This window comes from Puntigrus tetrazona, unplaced genomic scaffold, assembly GCF_018831695.1.
Source record: "Puntigrus tetrazona isolate hp1 unplaced genomic scaffold, ASM1883169v1 S000000001, whole genome shotgun sequence".
NCBI classification, from domain to species: Eukaryota; Metazoa; Chordata; class Actinopteri; order Cypriniformes; family Cyprinidae; genus Puntigrus; species Puntigrus tetrazona.
The window spans coordinates 2,226,296-2,253,983 of NW_025047681.1; the positions used below are offsets into that span (position 1 = coordinate 2,226,296).

Sequence of the window (27,688 nt, forward strand, 5' to 3'; positions counted from 1 at the left end):
AAATTGAGGAAATGGAGCTGGCATTCTTTCGAAATGAGAGCATGGCATGCCGTCGCTGCAACAGCGTCTAAAGTGACTCAGCTCATGTGCATCTTTACTAGCAGTTTGCAGAGTCAAGCAACAGGCCGATCGCCATCGAAGGGCAGGTCTTCACTCCTGGACAGTAGGTCTGCCATGCAAGAATCTAAGCCCTAGATACGTGGCTCCTTTCAAAGTCATTACATGCCTAGGACTTATCCCAGCCATGTGTCCCTCATTTACTATTTTCTGTGCACTGACTATTATTTGCGAAGTCTTGTTTAGCCCTGTCTGACATTTCATTAAATTCATCCTCTCTCAAATATGCCAAACGTTTAAAGGAACACAACAGAGCATATATGTTGTCTTTTTTTTTATAATGATGAGTCTAAATTAACTTCTCTCTGACTGGTGTGCAATGTGTGTAATTAATTAATATTTAGTGTTGTCATGATGTGTATTTGTTACATAAATATATCATTTTCATGTTAAGACTAGAATACTCTTGGCAAACATTTCATTATAATTATATCCTATTGCAAATACACTCACAATAGCATAGCAAAAAAAGTTATTTGTTGTAGTATAATGAGAATGCACCAACGAGACAGGGATTTCTTTTGGGAGGCTGACTGCATTTATCATTTGAAAACAAGAAAACTATAACAATCTAAACTTGAACAAAAATGATCAAAATGAACGAAAGATTTACAATAGTTAAGAATAAAAAAGACAGCAATATTTACAAGAGAAAATATGTGGTTATTTACAATATATACAATATATAAAGGGTCAATATATAAATATATAAATCAAAAGAAAAGACAAAAAATGGCAATATTTAGAACTAAACAAAGGACATAAAGAGCACAGGATATATTAAACAAAAACTATTCAGTTGGTTGCCACTAGACTGCTCCCTTGGCAGAAAAGTGGGCCATGAAGCTGTCCCTAACATGAATTTCAAATTATTTGTTGCAACCATAAAGTTGTGGAGGACACACCTCTCCACAACTTCAGGCTGAACCTCTATGAGGCGGCGATACATCTTTCGCTGTGAGGACAGGATCCTGAAGGTGTTATCCACCACCAGCTGGGCTCTGGAGAGACGGTAAAGACCTGAAGGGTGCACTCAGGGAACGGCGTCATGCGTTTTTTATGCATCATCTGCCACGAGACATGGGGCTGGGGTCCTCTGTGGTCTGTGGCTTGTGGGTAAAGTGAAGTTAGGTGGCAGATGGTGCCTGGCCAAAAGCCAGTTGGCCAGAGTCCCACCATCACTTGTCCGCCCATACCAGCTGACATCAATCACCCAGAAGCAATACCCAAAAAAGGGGGGTGCCTTGATCAGGACGTGTTTGCCATTCAGTGCTCCCCAGCAGAGTGGGAAGTTCCACCTCTCCTCGAAACCCTCTGCAAAGACCTCCATTAATTTGAGGAGAGCACAGCCATGAACTCCTCCACTAAGCAGTCTTAGATTGCAGTCACCACATCTGGGACAAACTTTCAGACTGTGGAGACATCAACACGGAAACTTCTGGTGGTGGTCCAGAGCGAGTCTCCAGTGGCAAGATATCTGAAAGAGAGAGAAAATAAACAAATAAAAGTTATAAATGCAGATTGCAAATTCCATATCAAGTGTGTTTGTGACATCTTCATTTCTCTTTAGTTTTATAAAATAAAACTACTTGTTAAATGCCCTTGATACTTTACCTTTATTTAGCATTTGCTCTGATTTGCTTGCTACCTTGCAAAAACAGACTATTACACAATATAATTTATCAGTTACCTGCAGAATTCAAAACCCACAATTAATTGCAGCAAAATGCGATTTCATGTGTTTCATGTGTTTTCAGAAGAGTGAGAAGAATATGCCTGTGATTGTTCTCAGTCATTAATTACTCATAATCACACAAAATCTTATATGATTTACTGACCAGATACAGATGAACAGGAGCTCTGCAGGTGGAATAGAGTGCCTATAGTTGGTGTCCTGGAGGGAAATCCTCCCACCGACAAGGGACAACAGGTCATCAAACTGGGACTGGCTTAGTCAGAAGTAACGCAGAAAGCGGCTTTTATCCAGGTATAGCTCCTGGAGAAGTTGGTGAAATTCACCAAGCTGGGTATGCTTGTGAAGGATCTGATGGACCCAGACATGGCCCCGAACAAGCTTATGCAGTTTTTCAACCTTTCATAGCACATAAAGCACTGCTACTCTCTCAACAAAATCCATGTCATCCATTTCATTACAAGAGTGGAGCCACCTGGCAGAAGCCCCTCCCATGACACGAATTCACATTTGTTGTGAAGTGAATTTCAAATGCGACTGAAGCAAGTAAACTCAAAATGTTCAAGTGTCCAACTACATGCAAATAGCTTAATTTATTCACGTCTGATAGTGTTTACTGATAGTGATACTAGTTCATATCAAGTAATTTGTCCTCAAAGTAGATCTGCTAATGCACCCCAACTGTTAACTCTAGCTTGGGAACCACTCTATTAAGGAATCCTTTATGAATGAAGTTTATTCCACACTACTGTCAGATAAAACACTCTCTACAGTGTGAGTTCTCATGTGTACTTTAAGGCGTCCACGTAGATCAAAACTCTCTCCACACTGAGGGCATATGTAAGGTTTTTCCCCAGTGTGAACTCGCATGTGTCTGTCAAGGCTTTCTCTCCGACAGAAACTTTCTCCGCACATTTGGCAGATAAAAGGACTCTCTCCGGTATGAATCATCATGTGTTGATTAAGGTTTGTTTTTGTATTAAAACATTTTCCACACTGTTGGCAGGCGAAAGGCTTCTCTCCAGTGTGGACTCTCATGTGCACTTTAAGGTTTCCATGCTGATCAAAACTCTTTCCACACTCAGAGCAGGTGTACGGCTTCTCTCCAGTGTGAACTCTCAAGTGCACTGTAAGGCCTCCTTTGTGTGAGAATCTTTTTCCACACTGTTGGCAGGTGTATGGCTTGTCTCCAGTGTGAACTCTCATGTGCCTGTTAAGGTTTCCTTCATGAGTGAAACTGACTCCACACTGTTTGCAGATGTAAGGTCTCTCTCCAGTGTGAATTCTCATGTGCACTTTAAGGTTTCCGTTATGATCGAAACTCTTTCCACACTCAGGGCAAGTGTAGGGCTTCTCTCCAGTGTGAATTCTCATGTGCCTGTTAAGGTCTCCTTTTTGAGTACAACTTTTTCCACAATGCTGGCAGGTGAAAAGTTTCTTTCCAGTGTGACCTCTCGTGTGGCCTTTAAGGTTTCCATGTTCTTCAGGAAAAGAGGTGAAATAACTTTCAGTTCCCATTATATGAGTTGTTTTCTGTGAGACATTTATTTTAGTCTGTGGCCAACTGAGGGATTCTTCTCCGGTTTTAAAATCATGATGAGTCTCATATTGTTCTTTCTCTTCTGTTTCATTCTGTAGCATGCTCTCCTCTTTCAGCGGCATGAGGTCTATGGTTAAAAAAAGACAAATGAAAGTTAGCCTGGATTAACTGCACAACGAAACAGTCATCAAAACATTATAAAACACATAATTCTGGTTGATTCTGATTGGTTGAGCCATGTTTGAAGCTCTTAAATTATTCTGCTTTCAAGTCCTTCTCGGAAGTTCAAGTCACTATTACGACATTGGGTGCGCTCTTTTTACTTTGGTCTAAAAAAAAGGTGATTTAACTTTTCTACATAAAATTCAAATTTTTTTCAACTCTATATCTAAAAAAATATTGAAGGACAGATTCTTAGGGCTTACTGCATTAACCAACATGTATACTAAATAGTATACATTAATCTATTGAAGGACGGGATGCATATAATTTTAGAAACTTTAGAAATAAGCATGGTTTGGCCTAGGACAAAACATAAAATCTTAAACTTTAATTAAAAAATCTTATACTTTAATAATAAAAAAAAATAATTTAGTGGGGAATAAGTGTAGGACTAAATGTGGTACACATTTAGGAAGGCTATTATTAATTTTTTATTGTGCAAAAACATTGATATTTTAGGCTACAAATACAATGTACTTATGCCCATCCAGTGCACAGAATGATGTACTTCAATGGAGTATTGATGCATATAAATCTGTTCATTAGTTTATTGAGCATTTTCGGTTTTAAATTTCAGTTATTGTGCTCAATCTGGATTTTTAAAAGTACGGGAAATATTTTTAAAAAAAGAGAATAGAATCTTTAAAATACGTCGAAGAGTTCTAATGACATTACCTCGCCCTGAAAGATGAGGCTGAACGCAATTAACATAGCGAAATGAATCGAGTTGTTTTTTCAGTGTTCGTTTTTTTCAGTGTTCATTTATATATATATTATAAATGAATTAATTGAATGAATTATATATATATATATATTACACTTGAAATATCTTATGTGTCTGCGTGCACTTAATGGCAGAACGAAACTTTATGGACCGAGGAATCAATACGAAATGGAGCACGCTTACTACAGACTAACACGGATAATAATATCGTTTAAGATCAGCAAGAAACTGTTGTAAAGAAATGGTTGTGGAGGAGGACATCTTCCAAGAACTGACTGAAGCCAATCCATGATTATGTTTAACTGTTAAATGCCTGGGAAAACTTAGGGTTAGGGTTAGGGTTAGGTTAGGGTTAGGGTTAGGTTAGGGTTAGGGTTAGGGTTAGGACATTTATATAAGGGATTTGTACAATAAATGTTATTTCTTAAAATCAGAAATGTGACAAATGATTCTCCTTGAACAATAACACACACTTGGGGCATTCTTAGTTGGATTTTTTTCAGTTAAGCTTGATACACAGTGCGAGCTGCTCTTTAGAATATATCCATATGATTATGGGTATTTAGAGAGAAAAAAAATCATCCTGCTAAAGTGAATTTGGAGCACAGTGGAAATAGCTTTGGTCTAAACTCTATCCAGACCTTCTGTCTTATCAAAAACATTCCATTGCTCTTTGGTGATTTTGTACCCCCTGGTGATAAGAATTGGCATTTGCTCTTGCTCTTACTTCCAATTCTTAATCTTGTCTTTTCCACATGTATCACTGAAGGCATGACTGTCCTCCTGAAATACCTAATTATTGAGCACCATGAATTATTTAAAGAAATGTCCACACAAGAACCCGTTACCCAAAACATAATTTTATGATCCACTATCCGTCTTCCATTCGTAAAATCGGTCCATTAGCGCACATGTGGAGCATGAGGTTTGAGGCAAAGCATAAGGTTTTTAAGAATACTCAAGAATTTTAAAAACGTCACCAAATCTCTTGCAAAAAAATCATCAGATGTCAATAGCCTATTGTTGGGAAACAACACCATTGAGACAAACTGAGTGTGGCCCCATAAAAACAACCTGTCAGGATGATATTGGTGGTGAAAAGCTGGCAGAAATGTTACAGATTCCCACAGAGACAGTCTATTGGTATTGCTCTATTACTGCCCCTAACTTGAGTCGATTCATAGGTTTTCTCTTAGTTGCTCTAATTCAAATAGTGTACGTTTATAGTAGAGCTTTTATCCAATCATATTTCAGCAATGGGGTTGCCAGGCTCATCTGGCGGGATTACGATAACATCAGTTTTCTCATTCTTTGATTGGATGATCAGAAGGCGTACTATTCAAAGCTAGCGCCACTGTAAAACATTTTTGGTTTTACCATATTGTTGTCGTTTCTCAAGTTTCGTACCGGTAATAACATAATAACATGACTTTAGCATGTCTTCCTTGTGCATTTAGTCATCAAGTTACATACACAGCTAGCAGTTAAATAAAAAAAATCTAACTTTTCTTTTTACTTTGCTATTTTAATATGCGTTCTCAGATTTGTGAACATAATCAAGATGGCGCCGTTGAGTTCGGCTGCCGTCACGACCGCTCCTGCAAAACTTTTTGTTTTTCTTTTAATTTTTAGTATTTTGGACAGTCTGCGCGGTTTTCTTTATATAAGATGGCTATTATTACATACGACCGAGCCACTCTTATATCTATTGGTGTACAATGCACCCAACTTTCGCCGTTTTTAAACCCGGACCCATGCTGGCCGGGCGAGATCCTGACGAAGACAAAAGGACGCGACCCGCACCGGCGTCCACGAGGGAACGAGGCGGCAGGAACAGGTTGAGGGCACGCTCACACCGCGCTCCCCTACCTAGTGTCCTGTTAGCCAACGTCCAGTCTCTGGAAAACAAGCTCGATGACCTCAGGGCAAGGATCAAGTTCCAGAGAGACATTCGGGACTGCAACCTCCTCTGCTTCACCGAGACATGGCTGAACCCAGCGGTACCGGACCACGCCATACAACCGGCGAGTTTTTCTCCGTTTACCGCATGGACAGAACAATGGAGTCGGGAAGACACGGGAGGTGGAGTGTGTCTGATGGTGAACAACCGCTGGTGCGACAGCGCGAGCGTTGTTCTTCTCTCACGCTCCTGCACACCAAACCTGGAACTTCTGACCATCAAATGTCGCCCTTTCTATCTTCCACGGGAATTCAGCTCGGTCATAGTCAGCGCCGTTTATATTCCACCTCAAGCGGACACGGACGCTGCAATATGGGATTTACACACGACCACCTCACAACATACCAGTCACAACACCGGACGCCGCACTCATTGTGCTGGGGATTTTAACAGTGCAAACCTCAAGCGCGCACTGCCGAACTTTCACCAGCACATCACCTGCCCCACCAGGGGCGAAAGGACACTGGATCACTGTTACACACCCTTCAGAGACAGCTACAAGGCAAAATCATGCCCACCGTTTGGTAAATCGGACCATGCCGCCATTTTCCTCGTACCTGTTTACAAACAGAGGCTGAAACAGGAAGCCCGGTACAGAGGAGGTGTCACGCTGGACTGACCATTCGTGGCCGCTCTGCAGGACGCTTTGGATGGCGCAGACTGGGCCATGTTCAGGTGTAGCTCCGAGGACGCCAACGCGTGTTCACGGAAGCGGTGGTGGGATTCATCGGAAACTAGCGGATGACACGGTAGAGAAAACCGTCATCAGGACGTTTCCCAACCAGAAGCCGTGGGTAGACAAAACTATCCGCGACTCTCTGAGATCCCGCCCGCAGCCTATAATACGGGATTGTCAACGGGATATGTCTGAATACAAGGCTGCGTCATACGGCGCGGCGCAGAGCGGTAAAGGAGGCAAAGAGGCGCTACGGGAGGAAACTTGAGTCACAGTTTCAACACAGTGACTCTAGGAGCCTTTGGCAGGGACTGAGAAACATCACGGACTATAAAACGCCAACCTCCAGAGTGGAGAGCGCGGATGCTTCTCTGGCAGACAAGCTAAACACCTTTTATGCTCGTTTCGAGGCTGCAGCTAATCACGCTAATCACGCTTAGCGCCGCTAGCGCATGATGAACAGCACGCACGCCGAGAGAGCCGAGAGGAAATCGCGTTCACCATTTCGAACCACGACGTAAGGAGGGCATTCAGGAGAGTGAACACCAGGAAGGCAGCAGGACCTGACGGCATCACAGGTCGGGTTCTGAGAGCCTGTGCTGACCAGCTAGCACCGGTGTTCACTGAGATATTTAATCTCTCCCTGAAACAGTCTGTAGTCCCCTCGTGTTTCAAAGAGTCCATCATTGTTCCTGTGCCAAGAAACCTCAACCATCTTGCCTTAATGATTACCGCCCTGTAGCTCTGGCGTCTGTAGTGATGAAGTGCTTGAGAGACTCGTCAGAGACTTCATCACCGCATCACTACCGGACACACTCGACCCACTACAGTTTGCTTACCGCCAAAACCGGTCTCACGGAGGATGCCATCACACACCTCCTCCACACAACCACAAGCCACCTGGATTTTAGGAAAGGGAACTATGTGAAAATGCTGTTCGTGGACTATAGTTCAGCGTTCAACACCATAGTTCCCTCCACGCTCACCTCGAAGTTGGAGGTCCTGGGACTCAGCCCATCCCTGCGTCACTGGATCACCAACTTCCTGACCGACAGACCACAAGCCGTACGGATGGGAAAACACACCTCATCCTCCCTCACCCTCAGCACTGGAGCCCCTCAGGGTTGTGTTCTGAGCCCCTGCTGTACTCGCTGTACACACATGACTGTGTGGCCACTACAAACTCCACCACCATCATTAAATTTGCTGACGACACTGTCGTGGTGGGCCTGATCTCCAACAACGATGAGATGGCCTACCTTCAGGAGATCAACAACCTGGAGAGATGGTGTCAGGAGAACAATCTTCTCCTGAACGTCAGCAAAACAAAGGAGTTAATAGTGGACTTCAGCACGAAGCAGGTGCGCTCTTACCATCCCATCAAGATCGACGGGACCCCAGTGGAGAGAGTGGACAGTTTCGGTACCTGGGTGTTCACATCACGCAGGACCTGTCTTGGTCCTGTCACATCAACACCCTGGTGAAGAAGGCCCGGCAGCGTCTATACCATCTGAGGCGCTTAAGGGACTTCAGACTCCCATCTCAGGTGCTCAGGAACTTTTACACCTGCACCATCGAGAGTGTCCTGACGGGAAACATCACCTCCTGGTTCGGAAACAGCACCATGCAGGACAGGCGAGCTCTCCAGAAGGTGGTGCGGTCAGCTGAGCGCACCATCCGCACTGAGCTCCCTGTGCTGCAGCACATCTACAACAAGCGGTGCTGTACCAGGGCCAGGAAGATCGTGGAAGACCTCAGCCATCCCAACAATGGACTCTTTTCTCTGCTGCGTTCAGGAAAGCGCTTTCGTTCCCTGAAGGCAAACACAGAGAGAATGAGGAGGAGCTTCTTCCTGCAGGCCATTCGGAGTCTGAACCAGAGAACACCCAGCACCTAAATACCGGAATTCCCATGTTCACCCCTCTTTCCCCAGATACTCGCCACTTACATTTGGACAATTGCACTAGCCACTTTGCACTGGACATTGCACAGCCACTTTACACTTACACTTTACACTTTATATCTTATACTTTATATTTATATTCTATTTTATTTTATTTTTTTATATTCTACTTTGCACACTTCTTTTTTATATATATTTCTTATATTTTATATTTATATATACATTTAAATTTGTTTCTATTTTGATGCTGGTCGGTTGTAAAGAACATTTCACTGCATGTCGTACCATGTATGTATGTGTATGTGACAAATAAAATTTGAATTTGAAGCATCACTGGTTTAACCGTACCTAAATACATTTAGGCTGCAAATTAAATACAAATCCCTGTTACGGTATCAAATCAAAATTTCTCAATTATTTTACACACTGATTCAAAAATACTATACATTTTGACATGACATGACATGAGAAAGAAAACCAACCTATTTGTTCCTCAGTGTCTTCTTCTTTGATTCTGAACGTTTCTTCAATCTTCACATCTTCAGTCTCTTCTTTAATAAACTCCATTTCTGCTGAGACTGTCCTGTTTAAGATGAGAATCAGTCCAAACTAAATCACTGTGTTTGTGTGGATGAGCTTTACTGAATAACCTGCATATAGTCGATAGATAAAGCGCTACGACGTTACAGTCAATATTCATTAATTCAATTTACATTGCTTGTAAAAACTATTAAACAAACTGAACGATTTGCTGTGTGAAAAACAAACCTTTCTTCAGCCAAATCACAACAGATGTAGAGCGGCGCAGGTTTGTGACATCACAGAGCAGTACCAAAATAAAAGTCCCAATCACACACACAATCATTTCTAAAGCACATGACACACACACACACACACACACACACATGCATAGGGTAAGTTCTGCAATTCTACTGTACACGTACAGTATTAAGCACTGCTGTTCTGCTCATTTTATTTTGAAACCGGTCTTAGGCATTATTCACACAAACCAATCACTGAGTTGATTTCCTTATTTAAAAATATACTCAAATAAATTCACATCGAATGGTGAAATGCTAAAAAGGAGTTGGTCATATAATTAAAATATAAAATCAAAATGTTTATTTCACTAATTCCATCCAAAAAGAGAAACTTGTATATTATATTCATTCATTACACGCCGATTGATATATTTCAAATGTTTATTTCTTTTCATTTTGATCATTATAACTAATGAAAATCCCAGAACTAATTCAGTATCTCAGAAAATTTGAATATTACTTAAGACCAATACAAAGAAAGGATTTTTAGAAATCTTGGTCAACTGAAAAGTATGAGCATGTCCAGCACTCGATACTTAGTTGGGGCTCCTTTTGCCTGAATTAATGCAGCAATGTGGCGTGGAGTTGATCAGTCTGTGGCACTGCTCAGGTGATCATTACATACAGTGTATGTAAGCATTGTTACATGATGGAGGGAACGGAGACGTTATGTCCCCTTGCCACAACCTCAAATTATGGGGTTGCCACAACCTCAAGTTTTAGGGGTTGCCCGTCGCCCCTTGTTACAAAGGTAGTGCGAAGGCGGACACACTAAAAATGATCATGCACGTGACATTCGCATGTGATATGCTGCCGCGTTCCACAGGAAGACGTTACAGGAGTTGCGATACACTGTTGGTAACTTAGTGACTTGTTTGACACTGATTATACACGTGTAGATTTCAGAGTAGCCGAGTGATTCCTTGTTATTAGTGAATGATGAATGTCACTATCGAATGATTATTCACAATGTTTGTAGGTGATTTGAGTGTTCATGAATCGTTGAGATAGATAATCTATCATTTGTTCTGTACCGATTTATATGTAAGCATAGTGATTTATATTTTATGATCTGCCTGTTTAAACCTTGTGTTAGTATTGTGTTAGAGATTATGTTCCACTGACCAACTATCAATAATGGTAATATGTGACATTTAATATTGTTGTATATTTGTAGAGGGTAACCCCCATGCTGCAACTGCTAAAAAGCAGTCTAATTTATGTCTGTGCTGCTGAAGAGATTTCAGTAAACTGTTCATATCGATTCCTGCCTTCTGTCCGAAATCCTTGCTCCTCGCATCTCCCTTAACATTTCTTCCTCCATGATCTTTATTTCTTTTTCTTCTTTTTGCTGAAAATGTTATTGTTACCATTGTTAGCAATAACCAACCGCATGTGAGAACTCCAGTCTTGCATGCGTGCCCTTGCTGTGTTTCCATGTCACTTTGTGCACATGTTTGGTTATGATGACATTGTTTCCGGACCAAGACAAAGTTGTCAGCAATTCTTCCTATTGTAAAGTCATGCAGTGTGAAACCCCTTTGTTGTTGATGCCGGTTCAGTAGGTAACAGACTTAACAGATCGTATTTTCTGTCATATTTTTAGCTCTCTCCTCTGAACACTCCTAGAACATCTATTTGTATTCTTTTGGATCTGACAGTTTTAATACTGTGGATCACTGTGGAGACTCATATCGAAAGAGTTTGGAGTATCTGGGACTGCCTTAAGGTAGTTGAGGTCTTATTTTACGGACCATTCCCAGTTTGTTTCTATGGGTGGTTTTAAGTCTGGCGTCCCTCAGGGCTCAGCTTCAGTCCCCTTTTTAACATTTGTCACCCTTCGGTCACCTTTTGAGATTGCTTGGTCTTCAGTATCGTTTCTACATTGATGAAACTCAGATTTATATTCATTCAAATCCTCACAAGCCACCTGATGCTGCTTATTTGCTTGACTGCATGACATTAAAGCATGACTGGACAATAATTTCTCGTCTGAACGGTGGTGAAACTAAAGTTATGCTTATTGGTTCCTATGAACAAATTTGTAAAGCTGGCCATTTCTCTCTGACTCTGGATGGCTCCACTTTGGAGTAAATTTGGATTTATTTTTTTTTTATGCTAATTCTTTTTTTTTGATTATTTTACTGCCAAACATTTTTTCCAACTCAGAAATAGTCGTTGGTTGTTCCTCAAACTCATTTAAGATCTATGGGTGGATAAGAAAGATCTTTTCCGAAAAAGGTGCATATGTAAGGATTGTTTCTGTGTTGTGGGCACAGAAAATACCTTCTTACATTATCAATGCATTAGAGCATGTCAAAATCATAAAGGGACATTAATCTGCAAGGCACAACCAGAAATCCATTTGTGCACAGACGTTTTATTAACTAAACGCTAACTCCCATAGTATAAATACATTCATACATGGGGAAAGTGCAAATGAGACCTGATGGATAAACCATTAGGAAAAGTAGAGAATGAAGCTATGAAAAGTGTCAATTCTCCAGCTGTAAACCATCAGTCCTGTTTTACAATGGGTTCTACTATTAAATTAAAACTCTTTTTTAGTTGCATTGCCTCGGTAGTGAGGATCCAGATGCAATCTTGGCTAAAAGTCTTGATTCCAATGTTCTGGATGTTTGCACTCACATTCTTCCGGTTTGAAGAGTGATGAACCCCAAATATGTGCTGACTCATGATGATTGAGTTTTTTCTCAGGTGGTTGAATGGAAAGTCAAGGCCGCAAGGCCTGGCGCGAAACTTAATGGATGCAGAGCAGCTGATATCCTCCTCTTCTCAGTGTCTACCAGAACAGTAGCTGGGGCTGTTTCAAAGCCAGCTCAGGGACTTCACACATGTGAAGACACCAAAAAAGAAAGAATACTGATGCAAGTCACTGAAGTGAGATCTTTTGAACTCTGGAGATTACGCCTCTTGGGTGAATAAGCCAGTAGTGGCTTTCACTTTTTCACGTTTTATGACTCCAAGCATGGTACTTCGCATATGTAACTGGATTGTAAGTTGATATACAAACACGATCACTTATACGTTGCATAGGTATCAACACATAATTATACACTCTCAGTTAGATCATCCAAAGACCAAACTGTGTAAGTGAGGTGATATTAGCTAGTGATCTATCATAAACATGCATAAAACAGTATACAACACAAAAGACACAATATACAAGAACAATAACAACATACACAATGACCTGGGGATATGCATTATAGGAATTTCATAGACATCTTGTCTAGGGCAGTGCCCAAACCTGCCTTGGAGGATCCCTGCACATTTTGTATGTCTCCCTATTCAGACACACCCAATTTAGTTTCTGCATACAAAAAGTGCAGGGGCGGGGGTCCTCCGGGACAGGTTTGAGGAGCCCTAGTCCTATAGCATGTGTCGTCTTTTGAATAATTAAATAGAGAGAGAGAGATTCCCTCTACATACTTTTAGGTCATAAAGTTGATCTGATCTGGCAGAGGTGATCTGGTTATAGTGATAACCAGGGGCCTGGGGTTGTCCACAGACATACTGGCACACAGTTTGTGTATTGGGTGAGGGGTCTGTGATTGTTAGTTCATATAATGAAAAATTGTGTACAATCTACAGTACAGTACAGTAATAATTACATCATGACAATTTTGTTAAACAAAAATACTAATACTGTATATGTTATTTAATTATCACGAGTCATTTTTCTCTTAATATTAACCATGGTTTATTATAGTAACAGGTTTTGTTTTAATATTGATAATTAGTCTTAACGGTTACACTATAGTTAATGTAGAAAACCTATGATTAACTTCTTGCTAACATGGTTTAACTAGCAACCATGGTTTTTGGTTTTCTCTTTTTATTAATCATCTGACTGCTACTGCTACGAGATGCTAGCAGTTTCATTCTTTAAGTAAACGAACACAAAACTACAACCTATTTAGAGATTAAACTAACCTGCACTTGAAGTCATGACCCATTCTCGAGTAAGAAATTAAAAATCATTACTGATATTTCCGTAGAGCTTTTTCCACACTGTTGGTAGGTGAAGGGTCTCTCTTCAATGTGAACTCTAATGTGGGAGTCTTCCATGTAGATCGAAACTTTTGTTAAACTTGTTTTATTGAGGAGGATAATCACAATAATTTGTTAGTAGTTTCATCACCCAGTCCTATCTCAAAGTATATCTGCTCCTGCACCCCCACTGTTAACTACAGTCTGGGAACCACTGCATTGAATAAAAATGTGACAATTTTCGAAGCCAAAAAAAACAAAGATATGCTTGGCGAAAGAGCACTTTGACCTCAGTGCAGTACTATCATCACTCCTGAAAACTCCCCCTCACTTCCGTCAACCCAACCAGCGTGACCTGCACACCTCCACTTATCAGTAGTCATTTTCAGGAGCGATGAAATTAAGTGCTGCCAAGTGCTCTTCCGCCATACATCATAGTTATCTTTTTTTATCATCTTAGGAAATCACATTTTATTTTGTCACCATGGTTTCCAAATTCATTCCTATTTGTATCCTAAGAACGAATGGAGCTAAGCTAAACGCATCAAGTACGCATCAACTCATCTAAGCTGAGGGAAGAACGTTGGTGTTTATTCCACACTGTTTGCGGATAGAACACCCTCTCTAGTGTGAACTCTCACGTGCACTTTGAGAGTTTCATGCCGACTGAAACTCTTTCCACACTGAGCGCAGGCGTAAGGCTTGACTCCAGTGTGAATTCTCATGTGCCTCTTAAGGTCTGCTTTTTGAGTAAAGCTTTTTCCACACTGTTGGCAGATGATGGAGCTCTTCTCAGTGTGAGCTCTCATGTGCACTTTAAGGCTTCCATGCAGATCGAAACTCTCTCCACACTGAGGGCATATGTAAGGTTTTTCCCCAGTGTGAACTCTCATGTGTCTGTCAAGGCTTTCTCTCCGACAGAAACTTTCTCCACACATTTTGCAGATAAAAGGACTCTCTCCCGTATGAATCATCATGTGTTGATTAAGGTTTGTTTTTCTGTTGAAACATTTTCCACACTGTTGGCAGGTAAACGGCTTCTCTCCAGTGTGAATTCTCAAGTGCACTGTAAGGTCTCCTTTATGCGTGAAACTTTTTTCACACTGTTGGCAGATGAAAGGCTTTTCTCTAGTGTGAACTCTCATGTGCCTGTAAAGGTTTCCTTCATGAGTGAAACTGACTCCACACTGTTTGCAGATGTAAGGTCTCTCTCCAGTGTGAATTCTCATGTGCACTTTAAGGTTTCCATTATGATCGAAACTCTTTCCACACTGAGGGCAAGTGTAGGGCTTCTCTCCAGTGTGGACTCTCATGTGCCTGTTAAGGTCTCCTTTTTGAGTACAACTTTTTCCACACAGTTGGCAGGTGAAAAGTTTCTTTCCAGCGTGACCTTTAAGGTTTCCATGTTCACTTTCGGTTCCTGTTCCATGACCCGTTTTCAGTGAAAAAGTCTCCTTAATCTGTGGCCAACTGAATGATTCTTCTTCAGTTTTAAAATCACGATGAGTCTCGTGTTGTTCTTTATCTTCACTTATATTTGTCATTATGCTCTCTTCTTTAAGTGGCATGAGATCTATGGTGAAAAAAAGAGACCAAGAAACGTTAGCCCGGTTTAACTGCGCAAAGAAACATCTAGTCCTTGATTCTGATTGGCTGGCAGGTATGCTTTAAGTCATAAAACCTGAGAGGCTCATTGGCTTATCTGTTGTATAAGAAGGGCTTAATTCTTGCTGGATGTACACTATCCCGCTTATTACACAGCTTTTTGCCACAAAAGTAAATAATTAGACATAAAACCTTGATCCGAGTTGAAATATTTGAATGCAAAAGTTCAGTGAAGAAGCAGTCACTAGAAAGTTCAAGGCAAGTTCAGACTAAACATAACGCTACATTAAAGGGAGACGGGGCAATCGAGTATTCCACAAAGCCGTGCAATATAACTGTTTATTTAATTACAGTTGAAGTAACTTAGCTTGATTGCAACTCACTCTCTCAATCTAGAATTCATCTAAATAATTTTACTCATTCAAACAAATGTGATTTTACCGCATAATTTAATCTCTATCTGATTTTTTACAGGCTTTATGGACAGAAAAGCTGTGAGTGACCCTTGAAGGAACGGCACTGAGATACCGTTTGAGGAACTTCTCTTCCGGGAGTCAGGGAGTAAGTTTTAGGACCTCATATTAGTCAATTTCTCCAAGACAGACATTTCAAGATAGGAGATGGACTAAAAATATGCTCCTCAAATTTACGGTTTCTCGTGGGCATTTAATCATGTAGTCTGACTTCAATCTCATTCTTGTCTCATTTTGTCTGGAAAAAGAAAACGTGCGTACAACTGAATATAACTTTCAGCCTTCCTGAACAATTATAAATCACTTATATATGATTAATTACAAGATCAGTAGCGGTTAGATTTCATGAAGACCCTAAAGAATCATATCAACTTGTCGAAAACGGGCATCCTTTAAAATAACCGACTTGGATGGGAACATGCGCAGAGAAAACAAGGTTTGAATGAAGCATCTTTAGCTCTAAATACAAATATTAGAGAGTATAACACCAAAGGATCCTTATGATATGCTCCTGAACACGTGCATGTTCTGCTCCGTTACTGATCCTAACTTTAGACTAAATGTTAAAATGGTTCCACAGCTGTCCAAGATGGCGCCGTTGAGTTCGGCTGCCGTCACGACCGCTCCTGCAAAACTTTTTGTTTTTCTGTTAATTGTTAGTATTTTGGATAGTCTGCACGGTTTTCTTTATATAAGATGGCTATTACTACATACGACCGAGCCACTCTTATATCTATTGGTGTACAATGCACCCAACTTTCGCCGTTTTTAAACCCGGACCCATGTTGGCCGTATTAGACCAAAACAAGCTCGATGTTCCAGAGAGACATTCGGGACTGCAACCTCCTCTGCTTCACCGAGACATGGCTGAACCCAGCGGTACCAGACCACACCATACAACCGGCCGAGTTTTTCTGTTTACCGCATGGACAAAACAATGGAGTCGGGGAAGACACGGGGAGGTGGAGTGTGTCTGATGGTGTCCGCTGGTGCGACAGCGCGAGCGTTGTTCCTCTCTCATGCTCCTGCACACCAAACCTGGAACTTCTGACCATCAAATGTCGCCCTTTCTATCTTCCACGGGAATTCAGCTTTACATTCCACCTCAAGCGGACACGGACACTGCAATATGGGACTTACACGATCACCTCACTACACACCAGACACAGCACCGGACGCCGCACTCATTGTGCTGGGGGATTTTAACAGTGCAAACCTCAAGCGTGCACTGCCGAACTTTCACCAGCACATCACCTGCCCCACCAGGGGCGGAAGGACACTGGATCACTGCTACACACCCTTCAGAGAGAGCTACAAGGCAAAATCATTCCCACCGTTTGGTAAATCGGACCATGCCGCCATCTTCCTCGTACCTGTTTACAAACAGAGGCTGAAACAGGAAGCCCCGGTACAGAGGGAGGTGTCACGCTGGTCTGACCATTCGGTGGCCGCTCTGCAGGGCGCTTTGGATGCGCAGACTGGGCCATGTTCAGGTGTACCTCCGAGGACGTCAACGTGTTCACGGAAGCGGTGGTGGGATTCATCGGGAAACTAGCGGATGACACGGTAGAGAAAACCGTCATCAGGACGTTTCCCAACCAGAAGCCGTGGGTAGACAAAACTATCCGCGACTCTCTGAGATCCCGCTCTGCAGCCTATAACACGGGGATAGTCACTGGGGATATGACTGAATACAAGGCTGCGTCGTACAGCGTGCGCAGAGCGGTAAAGGAGGCAAAGAGGCGCTACGGGAGGAAACTAGAGTCACAGTTTCAACACAGTGACTCTAGGAGCCTGTGGCAGGGACTGAGAAACATCACGGACTATAAAACGCCAACCTCCAGAGTGGAGAGCGCGGATGCTTCTCTGGCAGACGAGCTAAACACCTTTTATGCTCCTTTCGAGGCTGCAGCTAATCACGCTAGCACCGCTAGCGACATGATGAACAGCACGCATGCCGAGAGAGCCAGAGAGGAAATCGCGTTCACCATTTCGGAGCACGACGTAAGGAGGGCATTCAGGAGAGTGAACACCAGGAAGACAACAGGACCTGACGGCATCACAGGTCGGGTTCTGAGAGCCTGTGCTGACCAGCTAGCACCGGTGTTCACTGAGATATTTAATCTCTCCCTGAAACAGTCTATAGTCCCCTCGTGTTTCAAAGAGTCCATCATTGTTCCTGTGCCGAAGAAACCTCAACCATCTTGCCTGAATGATTACCGCCCTGTAGCTCTGACGTCTGTAGTGATGAAGTGCTTCGAGAGACTCTTCAGAGACTTCATCACCGCATCACTACCGGACACACTGGACCCACTACAGTTTGCTTACCGCCAAAACCGGTCTCACGGAGGATGCCATCACACACCTCCTCCACACAACCACAAGCCACCTGGATTTTAGAAAAGGGAACTATGTGAAAATGCTGTTCGTGGACTATAGTTCAGCGTTCAACACCATAGTTCCCTCCACGCTCACCTCGAAGTTGGAGGTCCTGGGACTCAGCCCATCCCTGCGTCACTGGATCACCAACTTCCTGACCGACAGACCACAAGCCGTACGGATGGGAAAACACACCTCATCCTCCCTCACTCTCAGCACTGGAGCCCCTCAGGGTTGTGTTCTGAGCCCCCTGCTGTACTCGCTGTACACACATGACTGTGTGGCCACTACAAACTCCACCACCATCATTAAATTTGCTGACGACACTGTCATGGTGGGCCTTATCTCCAACAACGATGAGATGGCCTACCTTCAGGAGATCAACAACCTGGAGAGATAGTGTTAGGAGAACAATCTGCTCCTGAACATCAGCAAAACAAAGGAGTTAATAGTGGACTTCAGCACGAAGCAGGTGCGCTCTTACCATCCCATCAAGATCAACGGGACCCCAGTGGAGAGAGTGGACAGTTTTTGGTACCTGGGTTTTACACTGTACTTATGCTTTTAAAAACATCTCTACGTAATTGCATCTGTATTCAATTTTTTGTTTTCATTTGAAATGGTTTGTTTAACAGAAAGACATTTCTGTGGATTTATTTCTAATGTCTTTGAGGCAAGTGAGCCCGGTCTCATAAAAATGCTATCAATAAAATTATTTAAATGTTACAGATTGAGTGGGTGATTTAATTTATTATTATTGTTAATAATAATAGTAATATAGTAATAAATTATAATAACAACCTGTTTTGGTCACATTAACTATTAACTGCCCCAGCACCCGAGTCTAAAATTCTCCTGATTTTAAACTTTATGGTTGTATTGAATTTGTGTGTTTTTAAAGTCTTTGTATCTGGCAAAAGAGTCTTCATTGGATCAAACACCTGTTTGATCTTCTGTTCATTGTATTTGTAGGATAGTAGAAAAAAGATAGCAAAAAAACTAAACTTCTCACGGTTAAATGATATTATATATTATATATAAAAGTGTTTTAATCCCACAGAAATATAATGAAGTTAAAAAAAACTGTTCTTCAGTGAAAGTAATGAGTAAAAATATAATAAAATAACAGAAGAACACAATAACAATTATCAAATAATTAGCATCCTTGGATATGCTTAAAAAATACAATACATTATCTGTAATTTCTTGCCATTTTAATAATCATCAAATGAGAAAGAAAATCGACCTATTTGTTCCTCAGTGTCTTCTTCTTTGATTCTGAACGTTTCTTCAATCTTCACATCTTCAGTCTCTTCTTTAATAAACTCCATTTCTGCTGAGACTGTCCTGTTTAAGATGAGAATCAGTCCAAACTAAATCACTGTGTTTGTCTCTAGTTAGTAGTTTCTGACTGAAGTCGTGTTTATGATGAACTCATTCATGAACGGACGAGCTTTACTGAATAACCTGCGTATAATCGATAGAGAAAGCGCTACGACGTTACAGTCGATGTTCATTAATTCAATTTACATCGCTTGTAAAAATGAACATTATTAAACGAACTGGACGTTTCGCAGTGTGAAGTAAACGCTTTAAACGTTTAAAAACGCAAGCTTTTTTCAGCCGAATCACAACAGCGGCAAATAACGGCGCGGCTTTATGACGTCACAGCGCGACACCAAAATAAAAGTGCCGCTCACACAAACATTTCTATAGCACTTTTTTATGTTTTTATTTTGAATTTTTTATTTGGATCAATTTGTCTTCTATAAGATCTGCAAATGTTTGCGAGCCCTGGTAACATATTTAACAGTCCTCAAATCAATAGTAACTTCAATCATCCTAGGTGTATGGCTTTCTTTTTTACAGAGGAATACAGCCAGAGTTTCCTTTTTTTTGTATGTATCCCGGCTCTTCCAAGCTTGGTAATGATAGTCTAGGAGTTGATTCACGACAGTGCTGCGCCACAGCCAGGATGTTGGACACAATCAACCAATCACTGAATAGATTTACTTAAAAATATTATCAGATAAGTTCAGACTGAATGGTAAAATTCTTAAAAGGAGTTTAAGAGATCTTCACATCTAAGAATACATTATATAAAGGGGTGTAGTCTTATGAAAAAGAGTGGTTTAGCTAACACCTCAGACAGCACATGTACGTCTGCAAGATGTCTGTTAAAGATCTGGAAACCATCTGCTGTCTATAAACGTCTTACGGATGTCGGATGTTATAAACATCTTAAAGACATGACATTAGACGTATTAGACCATCTAATTGACATCTAAAAGAATACATCCAGATGTATTGCAGATGAGTAAACAGCCTAAATAATACGTCTTGCAGAAGAAAATCCAGACATCTCCTAGATGTCCGTATGCTATCAGGTTTTGTAATTTCATGACTTACCAATAGACGTCATACGCGCTTAATTTCATTACCATCTCATCACTAACATCGTCAGTACGTCCTCCTTGCGTAACAAGATAAGAAAGTCCAGATACGTACTGTTTGTGCTCTATATGTATGTATAAAACAAAGTTTTATATTCTAGAAAGACACTAAAACATGGCAACCGGGAACATCAGCTGCAGAATTTTTTGTCAGTTATACCAAAAAAAAGTTCAACAACTTCCTCAGATTGGTAAGTCTACCATAAGTACATTTTAATATTCATGCATCTGTGATTATGGTACTTTTCCGTTAATTATCTGAAATGTCCGCTAGCGAAGGTTATCCGTTTATAACGATGATTAGCATGGAGCATCTCTAACGTTTTCATTCATACTTCACTGTGTTTTTATTAGTAATTAAATTTTTTTTTCTATTTGAGTCTTTACGTTAGTTTGGGTATATGACATAAATTAAGTAAATAAATAAATCATGTCCATCCATAGAAAAAAATAACGTCGCAGTTACGAACTGGCAAGGCAACAAAGTTACATCGTGGCAATGTATACGCACCTTTTCCAGTTGCCACGATGTAACTTTGGTTACCAGATTACTTTGCAGTTACGTAACCGTTACGTCATTTCGTTAGCTGCGTTACTATTACCATAAAAGAAAATTTTTAACAAAAAAATACACAGACTGAGCTAACTCCGGAAACATGTTACTAGAAGTTTTAAGTACAATCAATTCATATTGTAAATGTTTACAAAATATGTGTAAAAATATTACATTCAAGACACACGAATGCGCACATACAACTAAGTTTCAACTTGTAAAGTGAATTCAAACCGAATGTGTATTAATTCATATTCATTCATATCAAAACATACACAAATGTGCATATACAATACATAAAACAAACATAACATACAAACATATCAACAAGAGAAAAAAATCAAACACAAGTAATAGTTTTTTAAACTGCTTACACGTAAAACCAAGACACACACACACACACACACACACACACACTACATGAGCAAAACCATACACTAATTCTTGGCCTTTGAGTTTTTAATTTCATAAAACACAACAAACAATTCACTATGTAACACACACCAATCTAACAGGAATTAATAACTATAATCAAAAGGTGTTAATGTTTGCTATTGAAGTGTGTTTGTGGTATTTTGAATGTGGTGCTTCATTTCGCCAGATATTCATTTCACATTGTGTGTTCTTGGATTCTTGGATCAGATTAAAAAAAAATAAAATCTGAATTTGTCGACTGCAAAACACAAGTTTTTACTGATCACTAAATACAACATTTTTTTTGGAAATATTGAAGAGGCAGTTCACTTTGAAACTAAAATGTGTGGGTGCTTCATTTTAAATCCACCTTTTTTTTTTTTTTTTTTTTTTTTTTTTTTAAGTGAACTATAGCTTTAAAGAATGTGAGCTGCAAAAACTCCCAGATGGGAGCATAAGGCTTGGGGTAGTTAATATGATACACAGAAAAGTTTAAAACTCATATCCACTGCTTGTAATAAGGTCGTCTTATTCATTGCCTCCCCACTGAAAATTCTTGGAATTATAGTACAGCAATGCTGGTGTCATCCAGTACCGTAAAGCTTTCTCCATCCAATCCCCTTTTTGTGATAAAGTAATGCAGAAGACTACTCTCTATAGGTATTACTGGTGTCCCTTTTAGTTGGGTCAGGGGTCTTGCTTGGAGTCCTGATTAAGAGAAAATGGCAATGAAATTTGGCAAGTGGTTAACTAACTATAGTAACTAACTAACCAGCCATTCCCCGTCACACGGATATAAATAGGTGACAGGTATAACCACTCATCAGATTTTGCTGATGAGCCAAGAACTAGTCCCTGGCAGCCAGTGATGGTTCAAGGTGGTAACAAGGGGACATAATGTCTCCATTCCCTCCATCAATGAGGGTTACATAGGTAAACGAGACGTTCCCTATCTGTCAGTCACTAGGAGTTATGTTGTGACGATAGACTGGAGTCCATGGAAAACACCACAACCTGAACTCCATCACAACCTTGTGACATTTGCTTGACACCTTGCGTCAACAAATGCTGTTGAACCTTCCCATCGCCCCAGAGCAAGTTCACTGACCTTGGTGCCCTAAGGCCCACAGGTGAGTACATCACTACTGGAAGAGCCAAACCGCTGTTTCTGAAATTTTTCTTAAGAGAAGGGATTTCAACCTTCAACCAGAGACTGCTGAACTCTGCTATTTGTTGCTACAATTTGGCGAAATCAATGACGAAGTGAGCCCTCCCGAAAAAGGACGCTGTGGAGACCACATTCTACTGATGGGAGATGACGTGGAAACACTGAAATGGACTGACCCATCCACGGAAGGAGAGGACTGAACTGATTGCAGAGACAGACGGTGGAGATTGTCAAAGGGAAGACACAGGTTTCTGAAGGTGAAACCTTACAGTGGAGAATATACAGTGTTGAATAAACATGGGATTACCTACAGGGAATCAGCCAGATGTGCACTTACTCAAGTACAAGGGCTGACAGATGAAACGCTAGATAAAAAGCTGCTCAGAGCTTCTGAGGCTCCAGGCAGGATACGCCTAAATGCACAAGCCATTTACACTTTCAAGATGGAGGACGATTCCACCAGGTGGCAGCATTTTGCTGGCACAGGTGCATCGTACCGACTCTCGCCACCTGGAGAACAGCTGGAAGGGACAGCTGCTGTGAAAGGTCCATGAGGATGAGACCGACGGAGAAGTTTTCACTGTAACCCTCAAACCCTCTACTTGGGGCACAGAAACCGTAGTGAGTGGCAGCAGAAGGTGCCTTTCTCCCCCAAAGAGCAGAGAGGCAAGATCGCAAGTCTTGAGAGCACCTCCCCTCCCGAAAGTGTCTTCAGTGTGCTGGGGACCCAGACACAACCACACAATCAAACGGCGTCTTTAAAAAGATGTGAAAAGTGTTCAGAAATTGCTTTTAGTGAAAGACCCAGGGGTAAATGCTGATGAATAGGGATGCCACTGATCAAGTTGTAACGCCACCAGCAACTGCTCTGCAACTCTTCCTCATTTGTAGCAGAGAGCTTTCATATGGCAATAACACACAAACGCTCAGCTCCAAAACAAAAAGCTGAATGTGAGGTTACACTTGTTGCTCAGGATTAGTTAACAACCTGCCAAATTTCATTGCCTTTTTCCCTCAATCAGGGCTCCAAGCAAGACCTCACTCTGTGCATTTAAAATATTTTTTTGTAGAGTGAAAGAGTGAGGCTATAACGCTTATATTTACTAATATCTTCCCATACATATAAATTACATAAATTACCACAGTTCAATTTGTTTGCAATTACAAGGTTAACAACTGTTTCTGGAGCAAGATAAATTTCTCTTTCTTGAGGTCACTTCCTCTTTTTGGCCAAGTTTCGTTTCTCCATCTTGTAAACTCAAGGGCTCCTAAACCGGGGTGTTTTTAAGGAAGTGATAGTCAAATAGCAATTGTTTCCATCTGCCACGTTTATCAACGTGCGATCATTCATACGATAAGATTGGCGGCATATGAATGTTTCATGAATCACACATGAGCTGATTTACGCATACAGATTTGCAATGGCTTCTAAGTTGCATTGATAAATAAGGCCCACTGAGAGCAAAGTTTTTCTCTAGTGTGAATTCTCATGTGTTTTAGATTTTCTTTTTGGTTGAAGCTTTCCGCACTGATGACACACAATGCTTCTCCCCGGAGTAAATCTGCACGTGTCTGTCAAGGCTTTCTTTTCGGTTGAAACTTTTCCCACAAAATTGGCAGATAAAAGGACTCTCTCCTGTATGAATCATTGTGTGGTCATTAAGGTTTCTTTTTCTATTAAAACGTTTCCCACACTGTTTGCTGGCGCAAGGCACCTCTCCAATATGAACTTTCATGTGCACTTTAAGGTTTTCTTTTTGAGTAAAACTTTTTCCACACTGTTGACAGGTGTAAGGCTTGACTCCAGTGTGAACTCTCATGTGCACTTTAAGATTTCCTTCATGAGTGAAACTCTTTCCACACTGTTGGCAGGTGTAAGGCTTCTCTCCAGTGTGGACTCTCATGTGCCTGTTAAGGTCTCCTTTTTGAGTAAAACATTTTCCACACTGTTGGCAAATGAATGGTTTCTCTCCATTGTGAATTTTCATGTGCCTGTAAAGGCTTCCTTCGTGAGCTAAACTTTTTCCACACTGTTGGCAGGCGAAAGGCTCATCTCCTGTGTGAATTTTCATGTGCTTATAAAGGCTTCCTTCACAAGTAAAGCTTTTTCCACACTGTTGGCAGGCGAAAGGCTTATCTTTAGCGTGAACTCTCATGTGCACTTTAAGGTTTCCTTCGTAAGTGAAATTTTTCCCACACTGTTGGCAGCTGTAAGGCTTCTCTCCGGTGTGAACTCTCTTGTGTCTGTGAAGACTTTCTTTTCGGCTGAAACTTTTCCCACACAGTTGGCATATGAAAGGACTCTCTCCTGTATGAATTATCATATGGTCATTAAGGTTTCTTTTTCTATAGAAACTTTTTCCACACTGTTGGCAGGTGAAAGGCTTCTCTCCAGTGTGAATTCTCATGTGCACTTTAAGGTTTTCGTTGTGTATGAAACTGACTCCACACTGTTGGCAGGTGTAAGGCTTGACTCCAGTGTGAATCCTCATGTGCACTTTAAGGTTCCCTACATGAGTGAAACTTTTTCCACACTGTTGGCAAGTGTAAGGCTTCTCTCCAGTGTGAGCTCTCATGTGCACTTTAAGGTTCTCTTTTTGGGTAAAACCTTTTCCACATTGTTGGCAGGTGTAAGGCTTTTCTCCAGTGTGAACTCTCATGTGCACCTTAAGGTTTCCTTCGTGAGTGAAACCTTTTCCACACTGTTGGCAACTATAAGGCTTCTCCCCAGTGTGAACTCTCATGTGCACCTTAAGGTTTTCTTTATGTTTGAAACTTTTTCCACACTGTTGGCAGGTGCAAGGCTTCGCTCCAGTGTGAACGGTTTGTTTCTTACAACGTGTGAGCTTTGCAGGTTCATTCAGACTGTTTTCACAGCAAAAAGGAGTTAAAAAGGTTCCTGTTTTATGAGTTGTTTTCTGTGAGAATGTTTGTTTAGTCTGTGGCCAACTGAAAGACTCTTCTTCTGTTTTAAAATTATCATAATTCTCATATTGTTCTTTCTCTTCAATTTCATTTGATACTGTGAGCTCCTCTTTCAGCAGCAGGTCTGTGATGAAAAAGGACAAATTAAAGTTAGCCCAGTTTAATGGCACAAAGAAACAGTTATCAAAACATTCATTGGTTTGGTTTCTTTAAAGTTAAAATATGCAATATGCATGATATAATATTGTTATGCTAAAACTAAAACATGGAAAATTTCAAAATAATCCTGTAGAATGTAATTTTGCCTTGAGCACAAGACTTAAAACACTTCAGGTTTTGAGGAATGAAAACCAGGTTTGACTTCTAAAGATTTTTTGGTTAGAAACACAAGCCGGTCCACACTTTCAGGCCTTAGGGATGCACGCAAACATGCATTATGTATTTATAATACATCGATTATACATATACATGTTTACTCAGTTACTATGCCATGAGTATGCTATACTTCTGTGTTTGGATATATGTGGATTTTCTGTACGAGAGCGCCTTCTGGCATCCAGTATGAATGAAACAGGGTTAATAATGCTAATGGCCAATGCATTAATTAATAATTACATATTTATGAACTTATTTTATTTTTTAAGAAAACATGCAGGAAACTAATAGAGTACGTTTGCGATGGTATGAGACTTTTGTGTGTGTGTGTGTGTGTGTGTGTGTGTGTGTGTGTGTGTGTGCAATTTACTAAATTTTATACTCCATTTTAGAGAGTACAACAATGCATACTTTCCCCTGAAAGCAAACAACGTTGATTGCATCAAATACGTTCTTGGTTTCTCTCTGAAATGCCGGAAGCCGTAACTCGAGGAGGATGATTGTAACTCCCTGATAACTATAAGGCGATGCAATTAATGGAAATTGTTTCAATTATTGCTTAAAAATGCAAAAATCGGGACAAAGCAGTAACTGTGCCCCTTTTCGCTCCTCTATAAAAGACCCGTTTCACATGCAAATCAGTAAAATCATTATGGTGTTATTCTGATGACGTAAAATGGTTGCACATGAAGGTTGCTACTTTTAACTCAGAAAATAAAATACTGATATGACCACAGTTACTGAAAAACTTACAGGCGCTGATGATTATAACCACAGGCTTAAAATAAATGCTGTTCTAGAAATTTTTTGCTTTATTTTTTTAAACACATTTCAGTAAAAGACACAATTTACACTATATTAATCTATGCCTTAATACCCAGAGACCCTTTAAAAGCGAGAAAGACAACTTTTCTGTGAATCCGCTCAGACGGAGCAAAACACGGACAAGTAAAGAAACCGTTTAAACCTCTGTCAGTTACGTCTTAAATGAACAAACAGTCAAGAATGAAATTACGTTTGTAACAATATATCGGATCCGTGCAGTTCTTCTCTGTGAATGAAGAAACCAAAGCACCTTTAATTCAGTGTTTGGTAAGTTAGGTTTCATTCATTTTCATTAAATCAGAACACCTCGTCTGGACTCGCATCAGTTCTATAAGAAAAGAACACCAACCAAAAATATAACTTTATGTAAACTCTCATCACTGGACCTTTTTGACACTTGTGTATGTAGTCATCATACAACATAGAGAGCTAAAATAGTCAAAAGTAATGATATCTTTCTCTTTTTTTGAAAGAGAAACTTCAAATATATAATGCTTTTTTTCTGTAGAGCCTTTTAATAATCATGACATGAGAAAGAAAACCAACCTATTTGTTCCTCAGTGTCTTCTTCTTTGATTCTGAACGTTTCTTCAATCTTCACATCTTCAGTCTCTTCTTTAATAAACTCCATTTCTGCTGAGACTGTCCTGTTTAAGATGAGAATCAGTCCAAACTAAATCACTGTGTTTGTCTCTAGTTAGTAGTTTCTGACTGAAGTCGTGTTTATGATGAACTCATTCATGAATGAATGAGCTTTACTGAATAACCTGCGTATAATCGATAGAGAAAGCGCTACGACGTTACAGTCGATATTAACGAACCTTACAGTCAAAATTAACTGTAAATGT

At 40.6% G+C, this 27,688-nt stretch overlaps 1 protein-coding gene across 1 annotated transcript; it reads right to left on the reverse strand.

Moving 5' to 3' along the window:
- Window positions 1–779: 779 nt before the first annotated feature.
- Window positions 780–27,665, reverse strand: LOC122331478 (zinc finger protein 721-like). Its single transcript, XM_043228921.1, has 9 exons — window positions 27,387–27,665; window positions 24,218–25,764; window positions 23,213–23,434; window positions 19,374–19,500; window positions 14,264–15,243; window positions 9,604–9,653; window positions 9,318–9,418; window positions 1,956–3,477; window positions 780–1,594 (listed from the first exon to the last, which is right to left on the reverse strand). Exons 1-8 carry the CDS (start codon window positions 27,469–27,471, stop codon window positions 2,546–2,548), a joined length of 4,044 nt encoding a protein of 1,347 aa, XP_043084856.1. The 5' UTR covers window positions 27,472–27,665; the 3' UTR covers window positions 780–1,594; window positions 1,956–2,545.
- Window positions 27,666–27,688: the final 23 nt, after the last annotated feature.

What these genes read in the sequence shown, in the direction of transcription:
- LOC122331478 (XM_043228921.1), bottom strand. Translation starts at nt 27,471, where the DNA reads ATGGAGTTTATTAAAGAAGAGACTGAAGATGTGAAGATTGAAGAAACG. An exon ending in AAGCTTCAACCAAAAAGAAA is followed by an intron (nt 23,435 to 24,217) that starts ATCTAAAACACA and finishes CTGGGTCCCCAG; the next exon opens with CACACTGAAGACACTTTCGG. An exon ending in AGACACTGAGGAACAAATAG is followed by an intron (nt 15,244 to 19,373) that starts GTCGATTTTCTT and finishes TTTTCACCATAG; the next exon opens with ATCTCATGCCACTTAAAGAA.